This window comes from Lipophrys pholis (assembly GCF_963383615.2).
Source record: "Lipophrys pholis genome assembly, chromosome: 22".
NCBI lineage: Eukaryota > Metazoa > Chordata > Actinopteri > Blenniiformes > Blenniidae > Lipophrys > Lipophrys pholis.
In genome coordinates this window covers 2,368,769-2,396,740 of record NC_137644.1, presented here as the reverse complement: position 1 = coordinate 2,396,740, position 27,972 = coordinate 2,368,769, and the positions used below count along the sequence as shown (strand labels likewise).

Genomic DNA, 27,972 nt, shown 5'->3' with positions numbered 1-27,972 from the left:
ACACCAGCTGCCCGAGGCCACGGTGACATGCTGCAACAGCAAACTGACAAAGACGGAAAAAGTCATCAGACAATAATAATAAAACTCCTCCTGCCAGAGGAACGTTTCAGATCTTTTTCCTTCATATCTGGATTATTGCTGTCATAGTTGGGACGAAGCACCCCAAAGAGAATCAGCCTCATACTGAACCACGACAATGGAAATACAAACAGATCATGTGTTCCAATGTTCTGTTGTTTATTTCTTGGTGAGTGACTCTCAAGGTGATCTTATGGAAATCTCGGCTGTATCTGGGGATTTTCTCCGGAACTGCTGCTATTTTCTCCCTTTAACATCATTCTCTGAAAACACTGCAGGGTTTGATTGAGTATTATTTTCAGTATTTGGATGTCCAGTTTAACCTTCATGTCTGCCCGCATTGCCGTCATGTTCAGGTGTATTTAATGTGGCTGGTCAGATTATATTTCAGACTATATCCACACATACACACACAAACAGTCATAAATGACACTCTTTACTCCATCAAACTACAGTATAGTTCTTTATTTTACAGAGTGAAGGACATTGTCACACAGTAATATTTGAGCTACAGTTAGGATTTACTTTCCTACCAAGTTTAAAGAAGAGATAAATAATCTTTGGTCAAGTATAAATATTAACATACAAAGATAACTTAAACACAGAAACATATTTAAATAGTTTGGCTAAATATATATTTATATATTAGTATGTATATATTCACAGGTGCGGGTGGCGTGAGGCCACACAGAGTGCGATAACATCAACACAACAACATTTACAAACAACGGTGGAGAAAACGGCGAAGAAGTAGAGAGATCCACCCGGGTTGTTTGAGCGTTTAAAAAGCCTTTTAATGATGCGATCGATCAGCTCCGTTACAGCAGAGTAAAGGCATGTTTCACCTCAGCAAGCCCCTGAACAGATTAGACCCCCCCACCCCCACCCCCACCCAACCCTCACCCCCCCGCCTCCACCCCCACCCCCCGCCTCCACCGTTACACACAAAGCAGAAAAAGAGACTTAATATAAAAACTGCAGAAGGAAAAATAAAGTCAAGACACTCAGCTCTAAGAGAAACTGTACGAGTGGATGGCATGCTGTAAAGTCACTCCGTTTGTCAAGTATTATCAGGTATTTGGTGGGTTTCAGTTCCTACTTTCATCTGTAGAGATTACACCCTAAACGACACAACAAACAATCAAACAAAACTAAAAGTGGCCTTTTTTCCTACTGCAAACCACCCCCACATGTAAAGAGCAGCCCATTATGCAAGAAAGTCTCAGAATAGAAGTGAAGAAGTATGTAAATAATATGTAATATAACTGCTTCTTGCCAGAAATGAGGGTTATTCCAGACTTCTGGAGAGCTTTTAATCCTGCCCGCTGACCTCAGTTATTCTCGCCCACCTTTTTCGGAGACGGGCCGAGAATAGCGGGGACATTTTGGGTCTCTGCGGCCTCCCACAGCCGTCATCTCAGGCCTGCCTTAAACCCGTCAGAAGAACAAATGAGCGGCGAGGTGCCAACGTGAGGTGTTGCTCAGCGCTGCCTGCGGTGGGAACACGGCAGGCTTGACCTCGTTTCATTCAGTCTTTTCTAAAAATCTGCTGGTCCAACGACTTTAAAGGAAAATGTGCCCCATTGTGGATCTGTACGGTATCAGCGTGACCTCACAACGTTATCAAGGGGTTTTTCAGACAATTTTCATGCGTTCGGAGATCAACTAACACGTCGTGTCCTTCCTTTAAAGATTGGGCCAGATCATCCCAGTGACACAGTGTTCATCTTTGTCCAAATTTTCAGATTATTTTCAACATTTGAAGACAATTTGAAAAGTCTGAGCGTTAATGTTCCAGTTTCTACTTGATTTTGAACAATTTAACTCAGTCTTGATATTAAGTCATTATTATAATTACTTATCATTAATGATTTATTGTCAAAAATGGGACTTTCCAATTGTACAGTATTTTTCTCTAACGTCAACAAGTGTTCTTGAATCTCAATATCTTAACATACTTCATAGTCTGTATTCATATCACACCTTTAGTCTAAAAATTACATTTTGTTGTATTTCTTCATCCCAATGTTCATAATCCAGCTCAATGAATTTGCTCATCACTTCTCGTGGTTAATTCAGTTTTCCATTGATTTCAGCTCTTTCCAGTAGAGGTGACTTGTCTTTCTGCAGGCATCACGACACAAAGTAATAAATAATATCCGACAGTAACATCATGTTGTGGATCTTCAAGAAGGAACAGGGAACCAGCATTTTAAACTTTCTGCCTGCATGCGTGCAGATCCCCATGGCCTGTTGTCTGTATTCCTGTGTGGTGGGAGGACCGTGAGGGGGCGGAGCCCCGCCTCCCGCTCCTGCTGCGGTCGCACATATGACTGAAGCCATTAGCTCAGGTATATTAAAGTGCTGTCAGCCCAAAGCACTGACTTGTGGAGGGGACTTATGAATCACGTGAAAAGGCTCATATCTCAGCCTTCGGCCTCCGGCGGGGGAGGAGAGCCCCTGCAGTGGTGTGGCGGCGCGCTGATCCATGACTCCACAGTTCACTCTGCCGCCCACTGCGCCGGCCGCTGCAGCGCACATCTGAAACTGATCCTCAGAGGACTGACTTTCTGTTTGCATTCCTTTCCAACAGCGCTGGACGCTGCTGATCCTCCTGTCCTCTGCATGGACTTTGTGTGGCGACTCTGAATGCTTTTAAACTCCGTCCCCACACGTCACATGACTCATATCAGCTGCAGACTTGTGGACAAATCAAGCGTCTCTCTTCATACCGTATCTGAACTGGACAAAACATAAGCAACAGTGTCAGTTGGGTCATTTGGAAAGTTCTCTGGGATTATATAGGTTTTGACAGGGATCTGGCTCAGAGTTCAGATTGAAATCCACATCAGGGGCTTAAGTGTTTGATCAACAGGCCATGGGAAAACCAGCGCTGAGGGGGTCAGTTGGCCGACGGGGCCGGGCCGCCGGATGATGGTGAAATCAAGACTTTTTACATGAACAGGATTAAGATGTCCCGACAAGGTTCTCGGCTTATTACGAACAAAAACTGAAGAGACTTGAGAAGCCAGGAGTTCTCAGGATGGTGGGAGAACTCAGACTGGGGGGTTCAAGGTGGATTCAGTCTCCAAAGTCATCAGTCACACACAGAAAGTGAAAGCAACAGTCATTTAGGATGAGTATAACTCAAATTATGGATCCTATCAATGCAAAGACTAGCAGTAATACGTTAAGAGATAAATAAATGAGATTTAGACAGACTTGCTGAGGGTGTTTGAAGGAGTCTGCTAACTCAACCGTAGCTATGAGGGCTCTTGGGGTTTATGGGCGACGAGTCTTCTCTGCCGCTCTGGCCGATGAGTTGGTAGAGCCGATGGCTGAGGTTCTGCACTTGGCACGTTCCCAGAACGCAGCCCACTCTCATGAGCTGGCCGTGGTGGGGGTAGTGGTGGCCCCCCCGCAATCCCTTGTGAGCATGTCGACGAGCCCTCAGCGGCCTCCGCTCCATCGGCGTGGCTTCGTCCGGCCGCGCCCAGGCCAGGCCCGGCGAGGTCGGCCTCGCTACGGCCGCGGGCCGGCGTCTCTGGAAACCAGGCGGCCATGTAGAGGACTGGCTGGAGGCTGGCGGAAGGGCGGTGCTGTCGGTCTGACTACCTGGAATGAAGAAGACGTCCCCTCTTTGGCCGATGAGCTTGTAGAGGAAGTCCAACCTGAGAACAGAGAAATGAGGTAAATCAAATGACTGACCATCAATAATCAAAGTCTAAATACAACCTGCTTCCTGAGAAACACCAGAAATTCAACAACAACACATAAAGTCAATCATAAGCCATGAGCGTCCAGGGACTGAGGCAGGTGTTTTAGGTTCTGAGCTTCACATTGGTCAGTTGGCCTCACAGTCTTCTGCGAAAAAGTGAGATAGGCACCCTCTAGTGGCCGATGGGATTATGACTGCAGGAAAGTCCCGATCAGGAGGATATGTTAGAGGATAGACTGAGGGAGTGACTCTCAAGGTTTAAAGGACAATTCATGGTAACGAGGGACATCACCGTGAATCCATTCCAAATAATCAATACATTACTGGATTTGTTTAGATTAATTAGATCAATAAATTTCACTTGAGAACAAACCCTTAAGTGTGACAGCAGTTACTCATTTTATACATGAAGATCATCTGAACTTCCATTTAAAAGCCTAAAACTAGCTCAATAAAAGCTATGCTTCTTTCACGGGTTTATGTGTTTTTTAAAAGATTAATTAAACAACATACATTTACAATGCAATGTAAAATATCAAATTAGTTTAGTTGGTAGAAACAAAAATAATGTTGTACTCAATCAAATTTAGAAAGTTTTAAAGACCTAAATCTAAATGTTTATTTTGTTACAATCGATCTTTTCCTCAAACTCAACCTGACAGACGATTTCCAATATCGGTCTGTTTGTAGCCTGACAACCTATTTCAGATCAACTTTGACAATGTCAATGATGTCACATGTCTAATTACATCAGATCTGTTGATCCGTTTCAGTGCAGCTGCTGTCGCTCGGAAAACTGGAAGAAAAACTCTGGATTGAAGTGTTTCACTCATGCATCCAGCTGCTGTGGGTCACTCCTTGGAAATCTGATTAACGTCACAATGCTGCTTTGATAAGCCAACAACTTTCTTCTGAACGCCGGCTGACTTTCTATAGAACTGAGCAAACGCCAGACACGTCATAGGCCCTGTTTCCACGACAACGTTTCATGTGACAACACCTAATCTGCTAAATAAAACGAGTGTGTTTACACTGCAGCAGCGGACACAGAGACAACGATGTAGTTAGTCTGCCGGGCCACTGGAGGGCGCTGTTGCTTGATTTTGTAATGAAACTACACAGACGTGTGCAGAGAACAAAACACTATAAAGGTGAAGAAAATGGAGAGAACCTGACATCCTAGTGGACTGATGAGGAACCGGATGATATCAGGGAGAGTCTCAACTATTAAACTACTGATCTGGACCATAAAACTAGAATATGGACCGCGGGTCGTACCACTACGGGTCGTACCACTACGGGTCGTACCACTACGGGTCGTACCACTACGGGTCGTACCACTACGGGTCGTACCACTACACGGCCGCCATGTTTGTTTACAACTGGATGAGCAGGAGGGGGGAGATGAGCAGTAACAGGCTCTGTAGCCTCCATCAGTCTCTACAGGAGGGATTTGCACCGTGAAAGAATCTTTCCATCTTGGGAGCCGGATTAAAAACTTTGCGGATACAGTGCATCCGCAAACTGGTGTCGTGTAAACGGACCCCCCAAAAGTGAAGAAAGTTTTGCGGATACACTCTAATTCGTTGTCGTGTAAACGGGGCCTTAATTCACCACATTAAAGGTAACGGGTCGTCTAAAACAACAAGTCCATTGTTGCACAACACAATGAACCTTTTTGAAAGCTTACACAAACCGACGCTGTGGGAGACGCGAGCAGGACGACCCCGTTCCACTAACATCTCAGCTGAGACGTGAACCAGACCCGTTCAGGAAGAACAGGACATTTCTTCTTCCATCTAGTTGCAGACATATTTTTGGTCTCGTGTGATCAGCACTTCTCCGAAAAGCCTCCATCATGTTCAAAACGGGACATGCTCCGCTCTGCGGTGTGGCGGAGCGGCAAGTACAAGTTCAGCAAACAATGTGGAGCGATTGGCCACCTGTCCACTGTTTGACGAAGACCTGACTCGACTAACGGCCACATGGTGTTTGTGCAGCTCAGTGTGACTAAGCCCCCGAGTGGAATCGTCACCTGTTAACCAGAACGTCCAGTCTGGTCACTCTGTCTAAATACAGCATTAGAGCCGATACATCGGCCTTGTTTTCTGTTCTGACAGGAAGGTGAAGTTATTCCGCAGTAGCTGGTTTGCCGTTTCCCGAGCAGCCGAGGCCACAGCCCATCTAATTATAAAATATGTGTTCCTCTTGTGAAATGCTGACTTATTCCACCACAAACGCTCCAGACTGGAGGTTGACATGTCAGCCTGGGAATTCCACTGTGAAATGTGAACTTTTCCATGCAGCGCCTGGTTTACTTGCTGGCAGGCTTCGGCAGCCTGCAGAGGGACCTGCAGTCCAGCAGTGGCGGCGCTTGAATTGCTTGTTGTGTGATGGCAGGCCACAGACGGAGGCCAGCACTATTTTCAGGACCGGCTCGGTAGCTTGGTGCCACATCACCAGGCTACACCCACCTGGACGGAGCAGTCAGCCACATGTGGCAAAACGGCACCAAACGGCTTGACTTCCAGTTCATTTGTGACGAGACTGAACGAGAAATAACCAAACAGCTCAATCACCACATGCACGTTCTGTTTTACAATGGCTGCCCAAGCCTGCATTTAAAATTGACCCTGTTCCTATCTTGACTATATTGCAGCTCAGAGCTGTAATCTGTGGTGTTGGTGACCCTATATTGGAATATTAATTCTGTACTGTATGATCTAGAGCTGGACTCCCTGAGGATGCGCTCCGACTCCAGACCTCCTCTTTGTTTTGAACCGGGAGGTCAGAAGTTTGAAGTGAAAGAACTTCGTCCTGCCTGCACTTTTAAACCAGAGCTGGATTAACCTGCCGCGCTTGACTGGTTCCTGATAGGTGGTCAGGACAGGCGCTGAGCGTCTTCTCGCATATTTTACCGCATAAGTACAGATTTCAGAGACTCCTACAACGAGCCTGGGAGATTTTAAGGTCAAATCTTGGCTACAAGATGAGTGGAATATGTGTCATTGATGCAAAATGTAATCCTGAGGAAGCCTTGCTCGACGCTCAGGGAGTCACATCCTCCTAACACTGATATTGGTAATAATTCAGACCAAGAAAAACACAGCAAATATTCGTGTTCTCTCATTCTGGGCATTAATCCAGATCATCTAAGACCCTAAACCCATCAAGGCTGAACCTGTTCGCGTCCTGTGAGAGGATGAGGCCACCTTAAACCCCAGAACAAGTCCATCCTTCATTCAGCCCTAATCCTCCGAGGATGAAACCACCTCAACCCTCGTGAAAGATCAGCTTCATCCGAGACCCAAGCTTAAAGATCACCGGAGACACAAACTTAACTGTTCAGAGGATGAGGACCCCTCGTAAAGCCCTCAGAGCCTCATTAGAATCTCCACCTCCTGGTTCAAGATCTTAAAATCAACTCTGACATTTCAAAGAATTGGGGGCTTGGAAACACAAAAAATAATACCTCAAAATCTGAAAAAATCCTTGAGTTGCTTCATTTAGGGATTTTTTTAAGGTCAAGACCACTAAACAAAAACCTCGCTGGGGGAAAACAAAATGGTGCAAGTCTTAACCCTGTAGAACCCGAGGTTCCAGCCGTTCTGGTGGGCTTCAGGCCTTTCTCACATCGTCCTCATCTCAATACACCAGAGTGAGTTCTGACAATCTGAGGAGAAAAATCCTCGCTGGAAACTTAAGAGGCACTTTATTCCAATACCACACTACACACTATGATTACCGGAGAAGCTGAAGCTTACCGAGCGCAGCCTTAATCAGCAGCAAATAAGGCCCATTGGTCTGTAATCCCCTGCCAGGTAACAGTGGGGAGATTGTTGTTTGCAAAAAGCAGCACAGAAATAAAGGAAATGTGAATTTATTTCCCACAACGTACTGATCCTTGTTGTTCCAGAGCCGCTCTGCTTTCATAACCTGCCTTCGACAAGCCGTCCAGCCAGTGAATCACACAAATAGACCAGTTAAAAACTGCACGCTCGCTCTGAAACGACATGATGGTGAGGCGAGGAGTCAAAACGCTCGTATCGAATGACAGGAGCTTTGCTCTTCCTGCAGGAGCTGCCTTTGTTTCCTCTGTCTGGCTCCTGGTCGACTGTAAGCCGCTGCGCTTGTGTTTCGGGATACGTTGAACCTGGAGCGGAAACCTGCTGCTTCAAGACGTGAGGGCTCGGTATTCAGGTCTTAGACAATAATCCACACAGGAATTCTCTGCCTGCTCGCTTGCAGCCTTCACCCACTTCAACTTTAGCCTGCGTGGGGACAGATTCCCCCCGTCGAGCCTTATGGCTTCATGTACTGCACGTCCCGAGCAGCCTGAGCCAAAAGTCCCTGTTTACAACACGGTACTAATGGAGGAGGACGCATGAGAAGAGACCTCTCCTCCAGACGATTTACAGCAACGCTAATCCTGTTTTCAATCATTCTGCAGGCATAAAAGTGCTTTTCTGAGAAAGTATACACAGTACAGAGGGAGTAGTGCTCTTGTTGTTCCTGCTTGAGGCGTAAATATCCCAAAATAAAAGAAACAAATGGCCGCGATGGACTGAGGGTGTGGAAATCCAGCCGCAGCGAGTCCAGTCTGCTTTACAGGTAAATTCTACGTCTCTATGCCAGACATCTCAATCCTCACTCTACAGGAGAACAAACGAGAATTTCCTTGGCAAGAAGATCCATGAAGGAGTTTTCAGCCACATATAGAGATTCATCATGTCATCACACCGCGGCCCGGCCATGAGGCGAGTGGGTCAACGCAACAAAACTCAACCACTAATCAGAGCTTTAACTCAGAGCAATGAGATGCTTTCCACTTTTGGCTCAGCTGCTGAAGCCATATTTAACTTTTTGGCTGTGGACACCTGACGAACATGAGAACAAGCCTCAAGATGTCGTGTGAAACAACAGTGTGATCGGAGGAACATACGGTTTCTCCTTGTTTGGGAAGCTCGGTCAGGCGTTGTTGCAGCCTCTTTGCGGGGTTTTGTCGTATCCTTATCAGGACACACGGAGACAACATGAGTGTAAACACAGGACTGGAAAGGAATGACAGAAATCTGAGACTCTCACACACAGAGGAACACAGAGAAAACTGAGCGGTCATGTCTATTATCACGCTGTCAGCGTGTGACGGTAACAGAACGGGACGTGCTTCGAGGAGCCGAGACGAGAGGCAGAAGTTTCTGTCCTCATAAAAGCTTGACGAGACGCTCATGAGCTCCCATTTGAGTAGCGAGGAGGCGTAGGAGGCGTAGGAGGCGTAGGAGGCAAGACGAGTGGTGGAAAAGGGAAACCCGTCCGGCAGTGAGACATCCTGTGTGTGTGGACAGGAATCAGATGAGGAGACAAAAAATCCTTGTATACTGAACTACAGAAACTGCCAGATGTTCCTGTTTGTATCCCTGAGCCCCGTTTACTTGACAACATTTCAAGTGAAAACACATCGTTGTTGTGTTTTCCTCACGGAAAAGTTTTGCATTACACAGCAATGCTTTGAAAACAATGTCTGTTTACACAGAAATGGCACAAACATTGAAAACGACGTAGTAAATATATTGGGCCATTAGTAGGCGCTGTTGTTACCTTTGCCAATGAAAGTTGGAAGGTTATGCTTTCGTCTGTATTTATTTATTCATTTATTTGTTTGTTTGTTTATCTATTTATCTATTTGTTTTTATTTATTTTATTTTATTTATATGTTTGTGTTTCACCAACTTTTCGCCAAAACTACTCACCTGAATTGCATGAAATCTTCTTAGTGGTGATTTGTCGTCTTCCAAAGACCAATCCATTAGATTTGGGGACATTAACGTGTAACCGTTTCTGAATTAATCCCCAAAAAACTGCAAAAAAGCAGATGAGAGAGGCACCTCATGGAGGAGATCAAATGAGATCAGCGTCTGTTGCCATGGAGACGCTCCCTGCTCAGTGTTTCGCAGTGATGTAGCTCCCTGACAGGCTCGTTAGCATCGATTTGCGCTCACGGCTAACATGCTAGCAATGGTAACTCGGGTCCACAAACAAATGTGGCGTTGATGAAAGTCTGCGCTCTACCGAGTGTAGCTCTACTTTTAGTCCTGAAAGCACACACACACGCAGCAAAGACCAACGGGCTCTAAACAAGAACAAAGGGAGATTCTAGTGGACAGACCACCAAGCTGGATGGTTATTACGGTGACTGTCAAAATAAAGGAAACTCTGGACTGGGAGTCATGACATCACGGAGGAAACACTGTTCTGATTGGCTCGACTGAGCATGTGCAACACAACTAGTAACTACGGCCGAGGTGTGCATGTGCAGAAGCATCGTTCTGGAAAAGTTGCGTTTTCTCCCGTTTTCACAGAATCCGAGCATTTTCAAAAAGCTCCACCGCGGAAGCAGTTTTCAAGATAGAATCTCGGTGATGAGGTCAGGAGATCATGTCAGAAGTATGGTGATGATGAGGGAATAATGAAAAGGTGAAAAGAAAAGTGGGAAATGTAAACGTCCAGTTTTCAGTTTTAACAGTGAACCTCTTCAGATTAAAGTCAAAATGTGGCGGAATAGTTAAAGTTTAAGATTAATGCTGACAAAATGTGTCAATCAAATTTCTGAAAATGTCAAGAAAAAAGTACAAAACGTCACATAAAGTCAGTTTGTTTGAAAAAGTCACTGTAGTTCAGTGCAATGTGACACTTTCAAATCAAAATCACCACAAAGTCAAAATGTTAAGATTTGAGACGAAGTTAAATCATTGCTATGGCATTGATCTGTCGATTTATTTTGAAGGTTTGATTTGCCTTAGAGAAGAAAGAAGACCCAGATGGGACGTTTGTATGTGGAGTTTGCATGTTCTCCTTTTTTTTCCCATTAAACTTGGGTTTCCTCTCACCACCAGAAGAAACGGGTGAGATTGTGACTCCCCAGTTCGAGACCAGCTGAAGCTTCATGACGGAATTCACACCGTGAGAAAATCTTTAAACTGAATAAGTTTCTTAGTTGACATGAAGCTACCCTGGACTGGACTGGACGGTTCCTTCGACGACACGCGGTCCCTCGTCTGACGGAGGGTGAACTGAATGTTCTGGAGCGGCTCTGAAACGTGGCCCAGCGAGAAGCCGGCTGAGCCGCTGCCGCTTCCCTTCCTCTCCACAGTGACGGGCCCGACGGGGGATTAGTCGGCACAAACGGCGAGCTTCCCTGTGTCTCCGATCAGGTTTCAGCAGCAGGTGTTTGTCAGATCAGGAGGCGTCCTTGTGTGGAGGTAGAGAAAAATCCCTCCCGCGGATCTTTTTACCTCATTTCCTCACGGCGACACTGTGAGGAACGTCTCCAACACAGCCAAGGCAAAGCCGCCAGCGCCGTGGACAGTTTGGTCTCGGTTGTGTCAGATGGAACCCAAATACACCTTGAAGTGTGTTGATTGTATGCTGGACGTCTTTCTAGCCCAAACACACTTTTACAGAGGAAAAACCCACCAATTCAACGTGAGTGAGCACGAGCATAGTGAGGAGGTCCGCGGACGGAACCCTGTGGAACTCCGTGGTCAACATTAGTCTGAGCTCGTGAAAACAGACCGCAGAGGGCAGCTGAAGTCAGGATGTTTTCAAGGAAGGACTGTGTGAATAAGTGTGTGGATACAAACAACCGTCCAACGTGTCCTCAGCTGGACAGCAGGACCAAGACGCTTCAGACGAGTCCACGGTTTATTAACTTCTTCACTCGCAACGTTGGAAATGTAACGCAACGATTTATTCCCCCACAGCAAATGTGAAACACGAGAAAAGACACAAATGGTTATTTTAGTAGTTATGGAGCTTTTGTTTGCATTATAAATGTGGCCTGCACTGCCCCCTACTGGATGTATGGATTAACAACCACGCCAACATAAGGGAGACAACGTCTGAAATTCATTGACAGATTTACGTGTGTGATGGAAGCATATTTAGGCCCCAAATCAACCTTTGCTGGGGTTAAAGGTCGTGTTCAGGGAACCGACGGTGAAGCTCAGTCTCACCAACGCCTCACAACTTCTACCATAGTCAAACATTGCACCCCCAGTGGACAAACCAGGAACAGCAGTTACTTTTGAAAAGAGGTAATCAGGCCGGATTGTAAAGGGCTTACAGGGTCTTAAAAGAAAGACATTAACAACAACTCAGACTTCTGTTCCTGCTTTATTGGCCAGACACAAACTGACCCTGAAACCCAGAACTACACAAGCAAATACTCCAGATACCTCAGATTACCATGAAAAAACATTACATTATCATCAAATCTATGTGATCAGAGGACAGAGGACTCCACATTCAACTTTTTACTGAATATAATTTTAAGTTGTTCAGAATACGTTTTGTAAAAAGTACTTTTCTTTCTTTCACTCTAAATTGCCAGTAAGTGTGAAAGTGAGTGTGTGTAACTTTAATGAGGGTGATAGTCTGGATGGATTCAAACAAACAGAAAATGTTCTTTTAAGTACGTTTATTTCTGTTTTACTGTCACTACACAGTTCCCAGTGGCTTGAGGTCAAACTATCTTCAACACAAAGTTTGACCTGATTTGTTTCCGAGACACCGAAAGACATTAGAACAGATTAAACCTCCGTCACCAAAACCATCTGAGTGTTTCTCAATCCAAAGTTCTCAAGATTTCACTTTTGGTGAATGAATGAAAAGGAAATTCAACATATTAAAGTCAATGAATCTGAGGATATGAAACCCACCAGAAGAGGGCAGCCTACACACACACACACACACACACACACACACACACGCACACACACACACACACACACACACACACACACACACACACACACACACACACACACACACACACACACACACACACACACACACACACACACACACACACACACACCTCTGCCACTGTAAGTGTGGAAAAATACAGGTGCCCATTCACTGGCTCACATCTTTTACAAAAGCCCCACGGAGGTATTTACAGCCGCTCTGCTCACACACACACACACACACACACACACACACACACACACACACACACACACACACACACACACACACACACACACACACACACACACACACACAAACTGGTTCCCACACCTTGCAAATAACCTTTTTTTACACATGAGAAATAGAAATAGTTAGTCATGTGACTGCCAGATCAAGAGGGGCAAGAAGAAATGAGAAAAGAGGATTAAAAAAAAAAAAGACAAACTAAAACTGCCAGCAAACAAATCTCCACTTTAGTGCTTCAATTATAAATCAATGCGCTCGAGTTTTCACTTGAACAGACAGAACCAAGAGTCAATAAATAATTAATGAGGCTGAATATCAGGTTCAGAGGAAATACGTCAGAAATAAGATGTTTGTCTTATTAAATGTAATTTATGAATGAGAACCAGCAATGACACGTAATCCAGAGGAAAGAGAAAGTGGTTCAGTGTATCAGAGGAAAGCCTTTGACCTTGCACATTATCTGCTACTACTACTTTCTCACACACACACACACTCACACACACACACTCACACACACACACACGCACCAGTGACTTCTCACCTCAATACTATTACAACAAGCGACACACGCGTTACTTTCCGGTGGAATACTTCAACAGACTTGAGAATATCCTCAAAATACTTCCGATTAGAAGAAAAGTGTCCCTATGTGACCGTTACTAATCGTCATTTGACATGTAATGCAACCTGGAAGCCCAATGACAAGTCGTTCACTATAATGCTGAGGCGGAATAAGAAGTTTGTCGGTGACGCAGTTTGATTGTATTTACGCGTAAAGAGCCAATCAGCGCGCCGGCTTTGTTTTATGAATAAAGTATTGCAGTAGTAGTAATAATATTATTGTTGGTGGTGATAGTAGTAGTAGTACAAATAGCAGTGGCGGGCTGGTCCTACCTGTTCCTGGGACGCTCCTGTTGCGGCTCAGCCTGCAGCTGGAGGGAAACCAGGCTGATGCAACACACAGCCAGCGGGAGAAAGGACCGCATCTCCGGGCCAACTGCTGCACTCAACACCCCTTTTCTGGAAAGGAGGGGGCGACCTCACCTCACCGGGACCGGGACCGGGACCAGGACCGGCGTCAATCAAGCGAGCGGGCGAGGAACCCAAAAAAATTTTTCAAAAAATATATAGAACAACAATAAAATAAAAAAATTAACTTAAAAAAAAAAAAGGTTGCTGGTGGGGTTTGATATCCAAGCTTTGCAGAATGCAGATGAACCTTTGGAGAGAAAGAAAGTGGGAATAAATGATGGATTAACCGGCTGCTTAGTGAAATTAATTATAGAAACACCACACGAGTTATTAAACTTCAGTTTAAACTCTTAAATGGTTCAAGACGAACTTTTACGCACATTTTTCCTGCATTTTAAAGTTCCTGCAACTTTCATTTAACCCCTGCACCAGAGGGAAATTTAAAAAGCCCTTTAAACCCTCATTTCCCTCAGAAGACCCTGACCTTACCTTCCACACGATTCCTGCTCAGAATCACGACTCGGTTGCCTTTTTTCCCTTGAATCCAAACGTGTTGGTCAAGATCAGGTTCTCCTGCGTGAAGCTGCGCTCCGGGTGACATTGTGGGTTTAAATACCGAGTGGGCGGAGTTGTTCACGGTGCCTGAAGTGCCGGTGGGCAATTTCACAGCCAAAGGTGCGGGAAGAGTTTTATTCCCACGTTGGGGATGTCCTAAGCTGAGCTGGAGGACGATCACGTGCTCATTATGGGATGTGTGACTGAACTCCAAGGGATGGTGTCCAAGTGTAAAATGATGTGTTTAGTTTTTAGTTTTGGTCTTTTGAGAAAATAATGTAAAGATATGGAGGCAGAAAAAAAAAAGTACTTTAGGTTTAGAATTAAGAATGAGTTCAATATCCACTCCCATCCACACATTCCAGGGGCCTGGAACCTTTTTATATATAATCATGTTTAATATTATAGATCATTTGTGAAAACTAAAGCTTATCTTATACTTCTAACCCCTTCCCATTAGACTTATAGCAAAATCCAGTGACAAAAATGTATCTTTGAATAAATTGGTCCATAGTTTTTGTCGGAAATCAATTCTTACTGCTTCACTGTTAAATAAATCAATAAAAATAGGTTTGAAACGTCCCTTTAGTTACATCGTTATAACATCGTTATCTGCTCGATCTAACCCTAACCCTAACCCTAACCCAGGTAGTAAAATATTCAACATGCTCAGCAGAGTCAGCTCTGCAAAACACACATTATATCAGACTATTTTGGTAGGAAACAGTTTTGGATTGAAGTTTTAGATTTTCAAATATCAAAAGCATTGGTTGTTTTCATCATTTCTGATTACAACATGAATTAATCACATATGTTATAGAGTTCACATCTTTTTAAAGACATGGTTTCATTTTCTCAAAATAGCCACTCAGACCAATCAGGAAATCTAAAAACAGCCTGGAGATACCTGGAGTTATATTCCAATAAAACAATCCTCTGTCTGGCAGGTTAGCCGCTCTGCTGTGTCACATGGATCCAGATCGACTTCATTGCTCCTCTGGAGGGTTTTTATAACATCCTGCTGCTTCTGTTACGTTCTTTAGGTTAGATATGAACTAGTGAAGCTCTAAAAATACCTCACAGGGTTTATATGATCCACCTTAACCGTCTTTGGTGAGTCCTACAATCTCACCATCAGAACTGTTGCACAATAACCACGTAAAGAGAAACAATAAACACGAACCTGAGTGACATTTTACTTTAAACCCTGTAAACATGAGCAGGTTGATCTGAACTCACCATGTGCTTTCTCCGGAATGTGATACCAGTTTGTATGAGCTTCTCCAGCGTGTCTCTTATCAGCACCGTCAGTCAAGTGTGTCAAATATTGATAAAAGTACATGAGAAGATTTGGAAACCCCCCATGCAGCTTCCTGTCTCCTTCTCGTATTCACCTCGGCTCTTTCCTGCTGTGTCAGTGGTCGTAAAACATAAGTTTGTTTGGATTCTTTGTCACTGCTTCATCCCTCCATCATTTTTCCACCTTTATTAAGAAACGAGGCGCAGGTACAGCATCTCACACGTTCAAACATGCACCTTCCTCCGTGACTCAGATGGATCAGCTCTTTTCCTCTCATCAGGAAGGAGTTTTTTGTTCCCCGTCCAACTTCCCCAGTTCTTTCGCAATCTGGCTGCCACAGCTCCCCGAGCTGATCCTGACACCTGATGCAGTTATGCAACGCTCATTGAGGAGACGTTGGGCAGGTTGCTGGTGGTTGGGTAGACGCCCTTCCTGCTGCTGGAGGGAAGCTGAGACTCCAGCTAACAGTTACGATTCAGCAGGCAGATGACGAGTCCAGCATCCTCTTTTTACACAAACACGTATTTCTACCCATAAAACAAACTAGAGCTACACTCGGTAGAGCGCAGACCTTCGCCAGGTTGGTTTGCAGAACCGAGTTAGCATCGCTAGCATGATAGCCATTAGCTCCTATAGCTGCTCAGTAGGTAGGTCAGGTAGCTACAGTACGTCACTGTGTAATCTCCTACAAGACGCACTACAATACACTGATCTCCTCTGTGAGGTGCCTCTCACATCCGCTTTGGATTGGAATGTTTTTTACATTTTTGAGGGATTTATTTGGAAACGGTTACAGTTACGGTTCCGGTTCCGGTTCCGGTTGCGGTTCCGGTTACGGTTGCGGTTACGGTTACGGTTACGGTTCCGGTTCCGGTTACGGTTGCGGTTGCGGTTGCGGCTACGGTTACGGTTGCGGTTACGGTTACGGTTACGGTTACGGTTGCGGTTACGGTTACGGTTACGGTTGCGGTTGCGGTTACGGTTACGGTTACGGTTACGGTTACGGTTACGGTTACGGTTACGGTTGCGGCCGTTAACGTCCCAAAATATAAACGATTGGTCCTTGGATGATGACGAATCAACACTGAAAATTTCATGCAATTTGGGTTTGTAGTTTTTTGCGAACAGTTGGTAAAATGTATACATAAGTACATACAAACCAATGAATCAATAAATGAATACATGCAGACAAACACAAAATCCTCTGTGGCAACTTAATTTGTCACCTGACTTTCAGAGGAAATAACCGACACACATCAACGATCAACGTGTAGATTCACGTAGAAAAGCCCTGGAGTTTGGATTGGATCCACTTAAAGCAGCTAAATACCTGAAAAAAGCCGACTGTGTTACACAGTATGAGTGTTTTAAACATTTAGACTCGTGTCTCAGAGATGAGCTGAAACTTCATGGTCAGATGTTCTACATACTGTATGTCACACACTGTTAGGAAATAAACAGTACGTATAGATAATAGTCTTAGATCCAGTAATACTGTCTTGTAATCAGATATTTGAGCCACTACTTTAATATGTTTTTGCAAATAAACCAAGAAAAGAAGCAACACATAACCTCGGCACATGGTTTGCACATGGAACATGCTCTTAAACGTACTGTTATTGGTGAGTAGCGAAAGGTTAGTACTTGTACTCGTAGTTTATAAAAGTGGTTTCAGAGCATTCCAAAATAAAATCCTTTGAGAATATAATGATTGCAGCCAATATTGTAATAATGAAAAATTTCTTTTTCAGCTTTTGTTCCAGTTTACTTTTGAAATATGTGTCGTGGATGATACTGTGCTGATATTCATTCATGTCGGACACACTCTGCAGCACTGCCGCTCAGTTATGGATATTAAAGTATTTCACTGATTTATTACATTACGGTCCATTATAACATGTTGGAAAGACGAAGACATCAGAAGTAACATTTCTAATGAGTTTATAAATCCGTCCTGTAACTCCAGAGGAGTCAAACCTTCAGACTCAGATCATTTCAGTGTTTTCATCATTGGTATTTTTAAAGATACTTTAAGTTTGTAACATTTAAAGTCAACATTAACACCAACACAGGACATTTATATAGAATTAAAGACATTTGTCCCTGAATATATTCAAATTCTCACTTGGACGTCCTAACAATGCTCTGAACGTTACACAGTACATACTGTATACTGTACTCCTGCTGATTACTTGATTGATATTTTGAAAAAAAAGCAAAAATCCCAACATGTGATCATTTTGTAAAGAAGGTTGTCTGAACAAATCCTGAGTAAAGAACGATGCATTTATAGGATGTTTGCGAAGCCACAGGTGATATTTGACTATAGCTTAGAAAAGTCCACAGTCTAAGGTTCAAGTTGTTTGAAAGCGTTTTCTGTGTTGGTGAGAGTGAGAGAGGGCGTCTGCTCCGCTGGAGCGTCTCCAGTCAGGAAGAGACCCTCTTTTACTTCCTGGTTGCTGAACGTCCAGAACGTTTGTGTTTATCTTGTTTGGTGGGACAACTGAAGGATGATGGTTCAGCTGGATGTGAAGTTTCGTTGGACCCTGTACACGCCACAACATTTCAAATGATTTTTTTTGTGTTTTCGTTTCGGCAAAGTTTCACGTTTACACGGCAACATTTTCAAAAAATGTGTCAGTTTACACTGAAACAGCAGAAACGCTGAAAATGATGTAATGAAACCAGACACACAAGCAGCAGAACAATGAGCTCTAAACATTACCAGCTGGAGGACACGGACATTCTAGTGGACAGACCAACAAGTGGGATTGTTATTATGGTGACTGTCAAAATAAAACTACCAAGTTGGATTGTTATTACTGTGACTGTCAAAATAAAACTACCAAGTTGGGTTGTTATTACTGTGACTGTCAAAATAAAACTACCAAGTTGGGTTGTTATTACTGTGACTGTCAAAATAAAACTACCAAGTTGGGTTGTTATTACTGTGACTGTCAAAATAAAACTACCAAGTTGGGTTGTTATTACTGTGACTGTCAAAATAAAACTACCAAGTTGGATTGTTATTACTGTGACTGTCATAATAAAACTACCAAGTTGGATTGTTATTACTGTGACTGTCAAAATAAAACTACCAAATTGGATTGTTTTTATGGTGACTGTCAAAATAAAAGTACCAAGTTGGATTGCTATTACTGTGACTGTCAAAATAAAAGTACCAAGTTGGATTGTTATTACGGTGACTGTCAAAATAAAACTACCAAGTTGGATTGCTATTACTGTGACTGTCAAAATAAAACTACCAAGTTGGATTGTTATTACAGTGACTGTCATAAAAGTATCAAGTCCCAGGAGATAACTGACTGGGAGTCATGACACCATGGGGGAAACTTTGTTCCGATTGGCTCTACTGAGCATGTGCAGAACTAGTTACTAAGGCTGTGATGTGAATGGCCAATTGCAGCGTTTCAGAAAAGCTGCATTTTCCCCGTTTGTACAAAGAGTCACAACATTTTCAAAAAGTTCCACCTTGAGTGCCGTTTTCAAAAAGTTGCTTTCTCAGTGGCTGTGAGCACCGTTGTCGTGTGAACGGGGCCTAATGATCTTGTGCAATGTTGAAAGGAAACACTTGATAAACTAGAGCTACACTCGGTAGAGCAAGACCTTCGCCAAAACCACATTTCTTTGTGGAACCGAGTTAGCATCGCTAACACGATAGCCGTTAGCTCATATCAATACAAGGTAGTTCAGGTAGCTACATCACTGAGCAGGGAGCGTCTCCATGGCAACAGACACTGATCTCCTTTGATCTCCTCCATGAGGTGCCTCTCTCATCCGCTTTGTACGGGACTTTTTTCACAGTTTTTTGGGATTCCTACAGACACACAGACACACACACACACACACACACACACACACACACACACACACACACACACCGAAACAGCAGACATTTGCATTAAAAGATGCACTGAGATGAAAGTAGTTGGATTTTCAGCAATACTGACCTACATGTGCTCGGACAAATTTGTCAAAAGTGCAAAACTACTGTTTCAAAAATAAAGAAACTCTGGAAACAGCACAAAGGTTTGGAGCAGCTGTGGTTTCTGAATATCGCGGTGGAAAATCTGTCAACAGCTCATGCACCTGCTCAGGACGCATCACGTCACTGCTTCAGCCTTCTTCTCATAGTCTTAACTGTTTTACTTAACAGAGATTACACTTCCTGGAACCGCGACAGGAAATCAGAAAACCCTAAAAGTGACTGTGTAAATGAAGAGACTTGCTTCAAACCACTGGCAGTAATCTGAAGCATCACGTCTGCTCCGAGGCTTTTGATTGGGTGCTGGGTTTGAGCTTCAACACGCTCTGTGATCTCGTGAACAAAGAGAGCGAGATCCACTGCGACACATTCGTCTGTGATCGTTGCCAAATTTGCACCTTTGGTCGTGAAGTCTCACAGCTTGGATCTGCTGTTTTAATCTCATGTAATTACCCAGAGGTTGTAATACCTTCAGAGGCCGAGCCTCAGCATCTCCTGCTGCTCACACACTAATCCAAGCTGGGGAACAAACCTCACACTCTTTGGTTCGATTTGTTTTCAGCAGCGGGTGCAGCTTATATAAGCCTCCATTCCTGCACTACGGAACGTTTTGCGACGCGATTTCAAGACTTTCCACGTGTTTTGGGCGTCTGTCATCATGACAACGGCGCTCAGAGTCACTGAAAAATAAATGAACTTTTTGAAAACGACTCCAAGGAGGAAGTTTTCCAAAACACTCCGTCGCCATCTAAACGAGCGAAAACAAGATTTTCTGGAAATGCTTGTTGACAGTAGAAACGCTGCTAATGGTCATGCCCACCTCGGCCGTAGGGACTAGTTCTTCTGCACATGCTCAGTAGCTGGACTCCCAGTCCAAATTCTCCTGGACTTGCTGGTTTTATAGTTGACAGTCACTGTGATAACATTCCAACCTGGTCGTCTTGACATACAAAACTGCTGTTTTTGTCATTTTCCAGCAAAATCTAGTTTAACTGGATCCACAAAAAACGTTTAAGCTTTAAAATGAGGCGAACACAGCTCTTAAAGTTTCATATATAGTTTTTATATCTGACATAACGTGTTTCTTATGTTGCATTTATGAAGTTTCAATTACACTCCAGGATGGTAAATGTGTATGTGTAATGTGTTTATGCATGCAACATCTCGTTTGCACCTATTCTTTATATCTGCAAACCTCTAGTGAATCAGCCTTCTTGGTTTCATTTGGTCAGTTCTCATTTCAACATGCTGCAATGAAGGTCAACTTTACAAGTTGATGGAATTCTCCGACAGGTCTGTTTGACCCACTGGTCAGACATCTGACACCCGTGTGTGTGGGGACAACAGCTTTGTCCTCAGAGACCAGGACAGTGGGACAAATTATTGGAGGAATTAGTTTAAAAACTTCAGTAACTGCTGCAGATTTCACTGCCTAAAGTGGCGACGTTACAGAGAAACATACGTTTATAAAGGGATATTTCCAATGCTGGATCCATGAAACACAAAAGTACAAAGTGTCAGAGGTTATAAGGTTGTCCATGTAGTACTTTACAGTAATATAAATTATGCTAGAAAGGGTGGATTCAGTTGCAGTTTCACCCAGCAGGAGTAGGTTATCCCTGAAACAGTGTTCTGTCGGTGATCCCTGCAGAGGCAGGCGGAGCTGAAATGAAGATTTAAACTCAAACTGTTTGCAGATCCTGATAAGAAGAAGATGAGAGGAAACACGAGCATGTTGATTCTGGCTTCGTTTCATTCTGGGAGATGATGATAAGTTTCCTCCAAACTTCAGCAAACATCTTCTGACATGAAAAAATGTGACATTTTTGAAGGATCTGTGTTTGTTTGTATGTTTCACCTCCCCCCAATGTTGGCCTCGGTTCATTCATTGTGTGAATTGTATGTTTGTTTTATCTCCAGCCCCCCCCCCCCCCCCCCCCCCCGCCCACCACAGTGAATCATAAAAGGTTTCCTAACGTCGGCCACTGATAGTCAGTCATTTATCAGCCAGACTTGGCCTAGAAAACAGGTCACTTCACAGAACCTCGGTTCTGACCCGTTTATGTAAGAGTCCTCTGGCGGCAGCCTGAATCAGCGCTGATCAGAGGCTTCCCCGCCTGGTTTGATCCGTCAGTCGTGCCCTGCCTTTACTTTTGTTTTGGGCAGCAATTAGCAAACATGTTGGCTTAATGCCGTCCATTAGAACCCCGACCGCGGCTTTGAAACATGTCGGCAAAGGAAAAGTTGGTCAAGTGATCAAAGAGCAGAGGGCCTTGGATTGATCTGTTCTCTGTGGCGTGTTCATGACATGACTTGTTGAGGAGCTGAGACTGGGACACAGTCTGATCTAAAGGTCGCCTGAACACTTCATTAGAGACCACGAAGATAAACAACAAACTTTTACATCCTGACAAGAGGTCTTCACTCAGGACGGTTCTGTATTTTCTTTTTACTGGGACTCAGTTCATCTTCTGAATCCCACTGATGCCATCTTGCTCTTCCTTTGTGGCGAAGCCTCCTTGGGCCAGAACCCCAGGTGGATACCGGTGGTCACATGGCCGCCACCACCACAGGCCTCGTTCACACCACCTCACTGGAAACACAACTTTTTGAAAAACGACTTTCAAATGGTGCTTTTCCACCAAAAAGAACCAGGTTCTAGTTCAGGGCCGGTGCCAGAGCCGGTTCTTAAATGAGCTCCACCAAAGAACCGGTTCTTTTTCCACCGTTAACGGATCCAAGTGATTAAAGTTCTCGTTCACATGAAGCCATTAAAAGACTCATTTTATGTCTAAAAACTCCAAGCTTTTATTTACAGTAGTTTGTAGTTTGTTTAGTAGTTCCTGATGAACCAGAAGTCTGGCTTCATTATAAAGAAGTTCTGTGGAGCGTCTCATAGCGGAGCGCCCCCTGCTGCCTCATGCAGACCTCAGCCTGCGGTCAGAACGTGATACAAGACCTGGAGGTGAAGTTAGTTACTATCATGTTATGATGAAAAGCCTGAAAAAAACGACAGTGAAAAACTGCTTCTAGATTCTATATCGATGCAGCTGACTGACAGGAGGAGCTCTGCAGCATCTCGAGAGCCGCCGCTCCACGATCACAGATTAAATAATCTCGTTCCCTCATATCATTAACTTGGGGGAACGACTTATTACCTCGTTCCCACGCATTACTTTTTTTTTTTTTTCTATAACGACTCCAGGGCTCTGTGTTCACTGAAAGCCGGTTCAGCACCTCTTCCTCCTTGTAGGTAGCGATAACTCCAGTGATAACTCCGCCCCCAGCTGATGACATGTCAGATCCACTCTGGCCCCGCTCTGGCCCCGCTCTGGCCCCACTCTGGCCCTGCTCTGGCTCCGCTCTGGCCCCACTCTGGCCCCACTCTGGCCCTGCTCTGGCTCCGCTCTGGCACCGCTCTGGCCCCACTCTGGCCCCACTCTGGCCCTGCTCTGGCTCCGCTCTGGCACCGCTCTGGCCCCACTCTGGCCCCGCTCTGGCCCCACTCTGGCCCCACTCTGGCCCTGCTCTGGCTCCGCTCTGGCACCGCTCTGGCCCCACTCTGGCCCCGCTCTGGCTCCGCTCTGGCACCGCTCTGGCCCCACTCTGGCCCCGCTCTGGCACCGCTCTGGCCCCGCTCTGGCAACGCTCTGGCCCCGCTCTGGCCCCACTCTGGCCCAGCAACAGAGTGGAGCCAGCGTAGCACCAGTTTAGCCCCTGATAGGCCGTTGCTTTGGCAGTGGAAAGACAAAGAACTGGTGCTAAGGCTGGTCCTGGACCCGAACTAGAACCTGGTTCTTTCTGGTGGAAAAGCCTCCCAGGTGGAACTTTTGGAAAACACTCAGAGTCTGTCTCCCTAGAAACCCAACTTTTCTGAAATGCTGCTCCTGCACCACGGCTGCAGTGAATAGTTGTGCACATGCCCAGTAACAAGGTTTTCTTCCGTGGTGTCATGACTCCCAGTCCAGTTTCTTCTGGGACTTGGTAATTTTATAAATGAGACTCACCATAATAAGAATCCAGAACATTTTCAAAACGCTGCTGTGTAAACATGAAAAAAACACAAAAATGATGATTTTCTTCACTGAACCATTGTGGTTTAAACCGGGCCGTTCTGTATGCGCAAATGGATGATTGGATCACTGAAAAACGCTGAGACTGCAGAAAATGAAAAACAAAATATCATATCCACGTTATTTATTCATGAAGGTTTTTGCTGTGGGTGCCATCGACCACATAACCTGCTTCTGTCTGCAGATGGCTGACATCATGCCAAAGATGTCTCATCTGACCACTAACAAAGACCCATTGTTATCTAACTAAATACTAAATAAAGTGTTGGATTTTGATCCTTTACTTCAGATGATCAGTCAATTCTGCTCATGTCCTGTGGACAGTCCCTCTCCTCACTCTGGGGAGTCTCTCGAGACATTTAAAAGAACTGAAGCTTATGTTCACTTCACTTCAGGACGGGTTTACAATCCTAAAGTTGATCTGAAGAAGATAAGAAAGATGAAGCACCAATGACAGATTAACATTTCAAAATGTCTCCTAAAATGGAAATGAGGTTGCTGCCATAAACAAGAACAACATAATGCGAGATTGTTGAGTCAGCACTTTATTTCAGGTATGTAAACACCAGAAATAGCTTAATATCCATCCATCCATCCATCCATCCATCCATCCATCCATCCATCCATCCATCCATCCAGAGATGCTTCCCAGGGAATATTTCAGAAGATCTCTTGACCACAGAGGCTCTTAACGTTATTACCCTACCTGTCAATGAAAGTTTAGTGACAAACTTATGTTTTGGTATGTATGTATGTATGTATGTATGTATGTATGTATGTATGTATGTATGTATGTATGTATGTATGTATGTATGTATGTATGTATGTATGTTACCAACTTTTCTCAATAACTACTCACCCAAATTGCAGGAAATTTCCAGGAATGATTTGTCATCTTCCAAGGATCATCCTTTAGCTTGTGGGACGTTAACGGCTAGTCGTTTCTGAGTAAATCCCCCAAAACTATGAAAAACTGTCCCAAACAAAGCAGGTGAGAGAGGCACCTCATGGAGGAGATCAAAGGGGATCAGCGTCCGTTGCCATGGAGACGCTCCCTGCTCAGTGTTACACAGTGATGTAGCTCCCTGACAGGCTAATTAGCATCGATATGAGCTAATAGCTATCATGCTAGCGATGCTAACTTGGTTCCACAAACAAATGTGGCGTTGGCGAAGGTTTGCGCTCTACCGAGTGTAGCTCTAGCTACTGGTGAATCCAGTCCGTAAATATTGTGTGACGCCACATAAATCTTATGATCTCAGGTAAAAAGGCCTTTAAACATTCGGGGAACTTCCCCCAAGAAACAGAACTGCTGGTCGGTAGGGTCCATTAATGAATGTGCAGATTTCTTTGTGTTTCAGATCTTTTTTATTTTAGATGTGTTGCTGCCATCAAATTCAAAATGAGCTAATATGTTTAAAGAAATGACAAAACATCTCAGTTTCAACATTTCTTGTCTTTCTTAATATTGATCAGTATCCCAATCTTTTGGGGAAATTGGAGTTGAAGTTATCCGAATGAGGATTTAGGCAACATTAAATCATATCTTGTTGAATAAACTTTAACCTTTTATATGGCACAAAGAAATGAGCCATTAAACATTTAACCATGCGGAGGAGCAATATTTCTATCCAGATTTTAACATATTAAAAAACACACCATTATGTCATTTACACAACCAAAGTTTTCACAAAGTGGTGAGAAACTGACACGTATTTCAACATTTCTGGTTTAAAAAACCTCTAAAGGGGCTGAGGCCCTCTACTTTAAGATAGAGTATGTATTATTGAACACTGCTATCCTACAATACAAACTGATATTTACAAAAAAGTAGAGTAAATACGATCATCTTGCAGTTTGACCTGCAGTAGTTTTGTGTGTACAGTGGACACAGTGATGTTCTAAGACGACACAAAGTGATGCACAAATTACCAAACATGCACAAAATAGGGTTAAAAGAAAACTACATTTAACATATTCTAAATCTATTAACTTGGTTAAACTTCAGTTAGCAAACTTAATAATGTTTTTAAGCCATAAAAGGTTGTGAATTATTTCAAGTTAAACCAGCAAGTTTGGATAAATGTTCTCAAAATTGGCGTCTCAAATGAAATTTTCCACAAATGAAACCAGAATGCGGCACTATCAGCAGCCACCTTCAACGTGAACCAAAGCTTTATTTATAGCAAACAGTTCCAGCACGTGTTGGAATTCCTGTGTGGATTTCAGTAAAAGCCCCTTAAAGAAAGATTTGATAGTGAAGTGTTGTAACGCGAGGCCGCGACACAGAACTACTGATTCATTTCCCAGAGGGCAGATGTGGCGTGAAGTGAAGTGGCTGAACTGAAGGACTCCTCAGACAAACAAAAGACACCTGCAGCCGTGAGGAGGACGCACAGCCCCGCCGAGGGAACATCCAGTCTCATCTGAGCACCTGATCGCACTGGAAATGTCAACTTTTAAGCTCGTCTTGCATCTTCAAGGAACTTTCTGTCTGTTCCTGCGCTGATTATAAGAACAAGCTCCAGACTTAAAGTTGATGAATATTTTCCAACAGATATCTTCACCCTGGCTATTCAAACCTCTGCCTAACCATCTGCTCCTTTATCCACAATGTTGTGCCGTTGACAGTCAACCTGCTGGCCACATGCAGCCTGAAGGCTTTACTGCAGGAACATGAATGTAAAGGAGCCGAACAACTTAGGAAGCTTTTTAAAAACATTCTTATTGAATAAAACTTCCCTACTTAATAGTTTTTCATGTGGTCTTCTCTAAAGAAAAAAAAAATAAAGAACAATAAGTTGCCCACCTCTGGTCCCGGGGCTTTTTCAAAGAGAATTCAAGTCCCAATAATTGCCACTCATTGCTGCCCCCTGGTGAAGCTCACGTGCAGCACCTCCTGATGAGAGCGTCTGTCAACTTGCTTCCCATGAAAATTCAGAGGAGCATTCATCTTGGGCAGCAAAAACAAACTCCATGTTGCACTTGTGTTATACAACTGAGCTGCAGAATCCAGCAGGGATCATTTTCCCACTGGCCTGCCCGCCTGCCTCCCCTCCTCTGGCCTGCCTCCCCTCCTCTGGCCTGCCCGCCTGCCTCCCCTCCTCTGGCCTGCCTCCCCTCCTCTGGCCTGCCTCCCCTCCTCTGGCCTGCCCGCCTGCCTCCCCTCCTCTGGCCTGCCTCCCCTCCTCTGGCCTGCCCGCCAGCCTCCCCTCCTCTGGCCTGCCTCCCCTGCCTCCCCTCCTCTGGCCTGCCTCCCCTCCTCTGGCCTGCCCGCCAGCCTCCCCTCCACTGGCCAGCCTCCCCTCCTCTGGCCTGCCCGCCAGCCTCCCCTCCACTGGCCTGCCTCCCCTCCTCTGGCCTGCCCGCCAGCCTCCCCTCCTCTGGCCTGCCTCCCCTGCCTCCCCTCCTCTGGCCTGCCTCCCCTCCTCTGGCCTGCCTCCCCTCCTCTGGCCTGCCCGCCAGCCTCCCCTCCTCTGGCCTGCCCGCCAGCCTCCCCTCCACTGGCCAGCCTCCCCTCCTCTGGCCTGCCCGCCAGCCTCCCCTCCACTGGCCTGCCTCCCCTCCTCTGGCCTGCCCGCCAGCCTCCCCTCCTCTGGCCTGCCTCCCCTGCCTCCCCTCCTCTGGCCTGCCTCCCCTCCTCTGGCCTGCCTCCCCTGCCTCCCCTCCTCTGGCCTGCCTCCCCTCCTCTGGCCTGCCCGCCAGCCTCCCCTCCTCTGGCCTGCCCGCCAGCCTCCCCTCCACTGGCCAGCCTCCCCTCCACTGGCCTGCCTCCCCTCCTCTGGCCTGCCCGCCAGCCTCCCCTCCACTGGCCTGCCTCCCCTCCTCTGGCCTGCCCGCCAGCCTCCCCTCCTCTGGCCCGTTTGGGACGGGGTGCAGATGGGTTTGTTTGAACGTCTTGTTGTCTCGGCCCAGTTTGTTTGGCATGGCTGCACACCAGGGCCAGGGAGTGTGTGTGAGTGTGTGTGTGTGTGTGTGAGTGTGTGTGTGTGTGTGTGTGTGTGTGTGTGTGTGTGTGTGTGTGTGTGTGTGTGTGTGTGTGTGTGTGTGTGTGTGTGTGTGTGTGTGTGTGTGTGTGTGTGTGTGTGTGTGTGTGTGTGTGTGTGTGTGTGAGGAGAGAGCCAAAGGGACAGTGCTGTGGACAAACCAGGGATTGAATTTCATGGTGGGAAAAAGAGGGAAAGGAGCCGATCATCTATTTTTAGAAAAACTGATGATAGATAGATAGATAGATAGATAGATCGATTGATAGACAGATAGACAGATAGATAGATAG

At 45.0% G+C, this 27,972-nt stretch overlaps 2 protein-coding genes across 2 annotated transcripts; one reads left to right on the top strand and one right to left on the bottom strand.

Moving 5' to 3' along the window:
* Positions 1–1,016: 1,016 nt before the first annotated feature.
* adm2a (adrenomedullin 2a) lies at positions 1,017–15,597 on the bottom strand. The gene is made up of 3 exons (XM_080491869.1): positions 15,557–15,597; positions 13,685–14,009; positions 1,017–3,749 (listed from the first exon to the last, which is right to left on the bottom strand). Exons 2-3 carry the CDS (start codon positions 13,774–13,776, stop codon positions 3,332–3,334), a joined length of 510 nt encoding a protein of 169 aa, XP_080347995.1. The 5' UTR covers positions 13,777–14,009; positions 15,557–15,597; the 3' UTR covers positions 1,017–3,331.
* Positions 15,598–16,369: 772 nt separating this feature from the next.
* LOC308126874 (uncharacterized protein) lies at positions 16,370–16,654 on the top strand (the record flags this gene model as incomplete). The annotated part of the gene is made up of 1 exon (XM_080491564.1): positions 16,370–16,654. One exon carries the CDS (start codon positions 16,370–16,372, stop codon positions 16,652–16,654), a length of 285 nt encoding a protein of 94 aa, XP_080347690.1.
* Between the last annotated feature and the right edge of the window lie 11,318 nt (positions 16,655–27,972).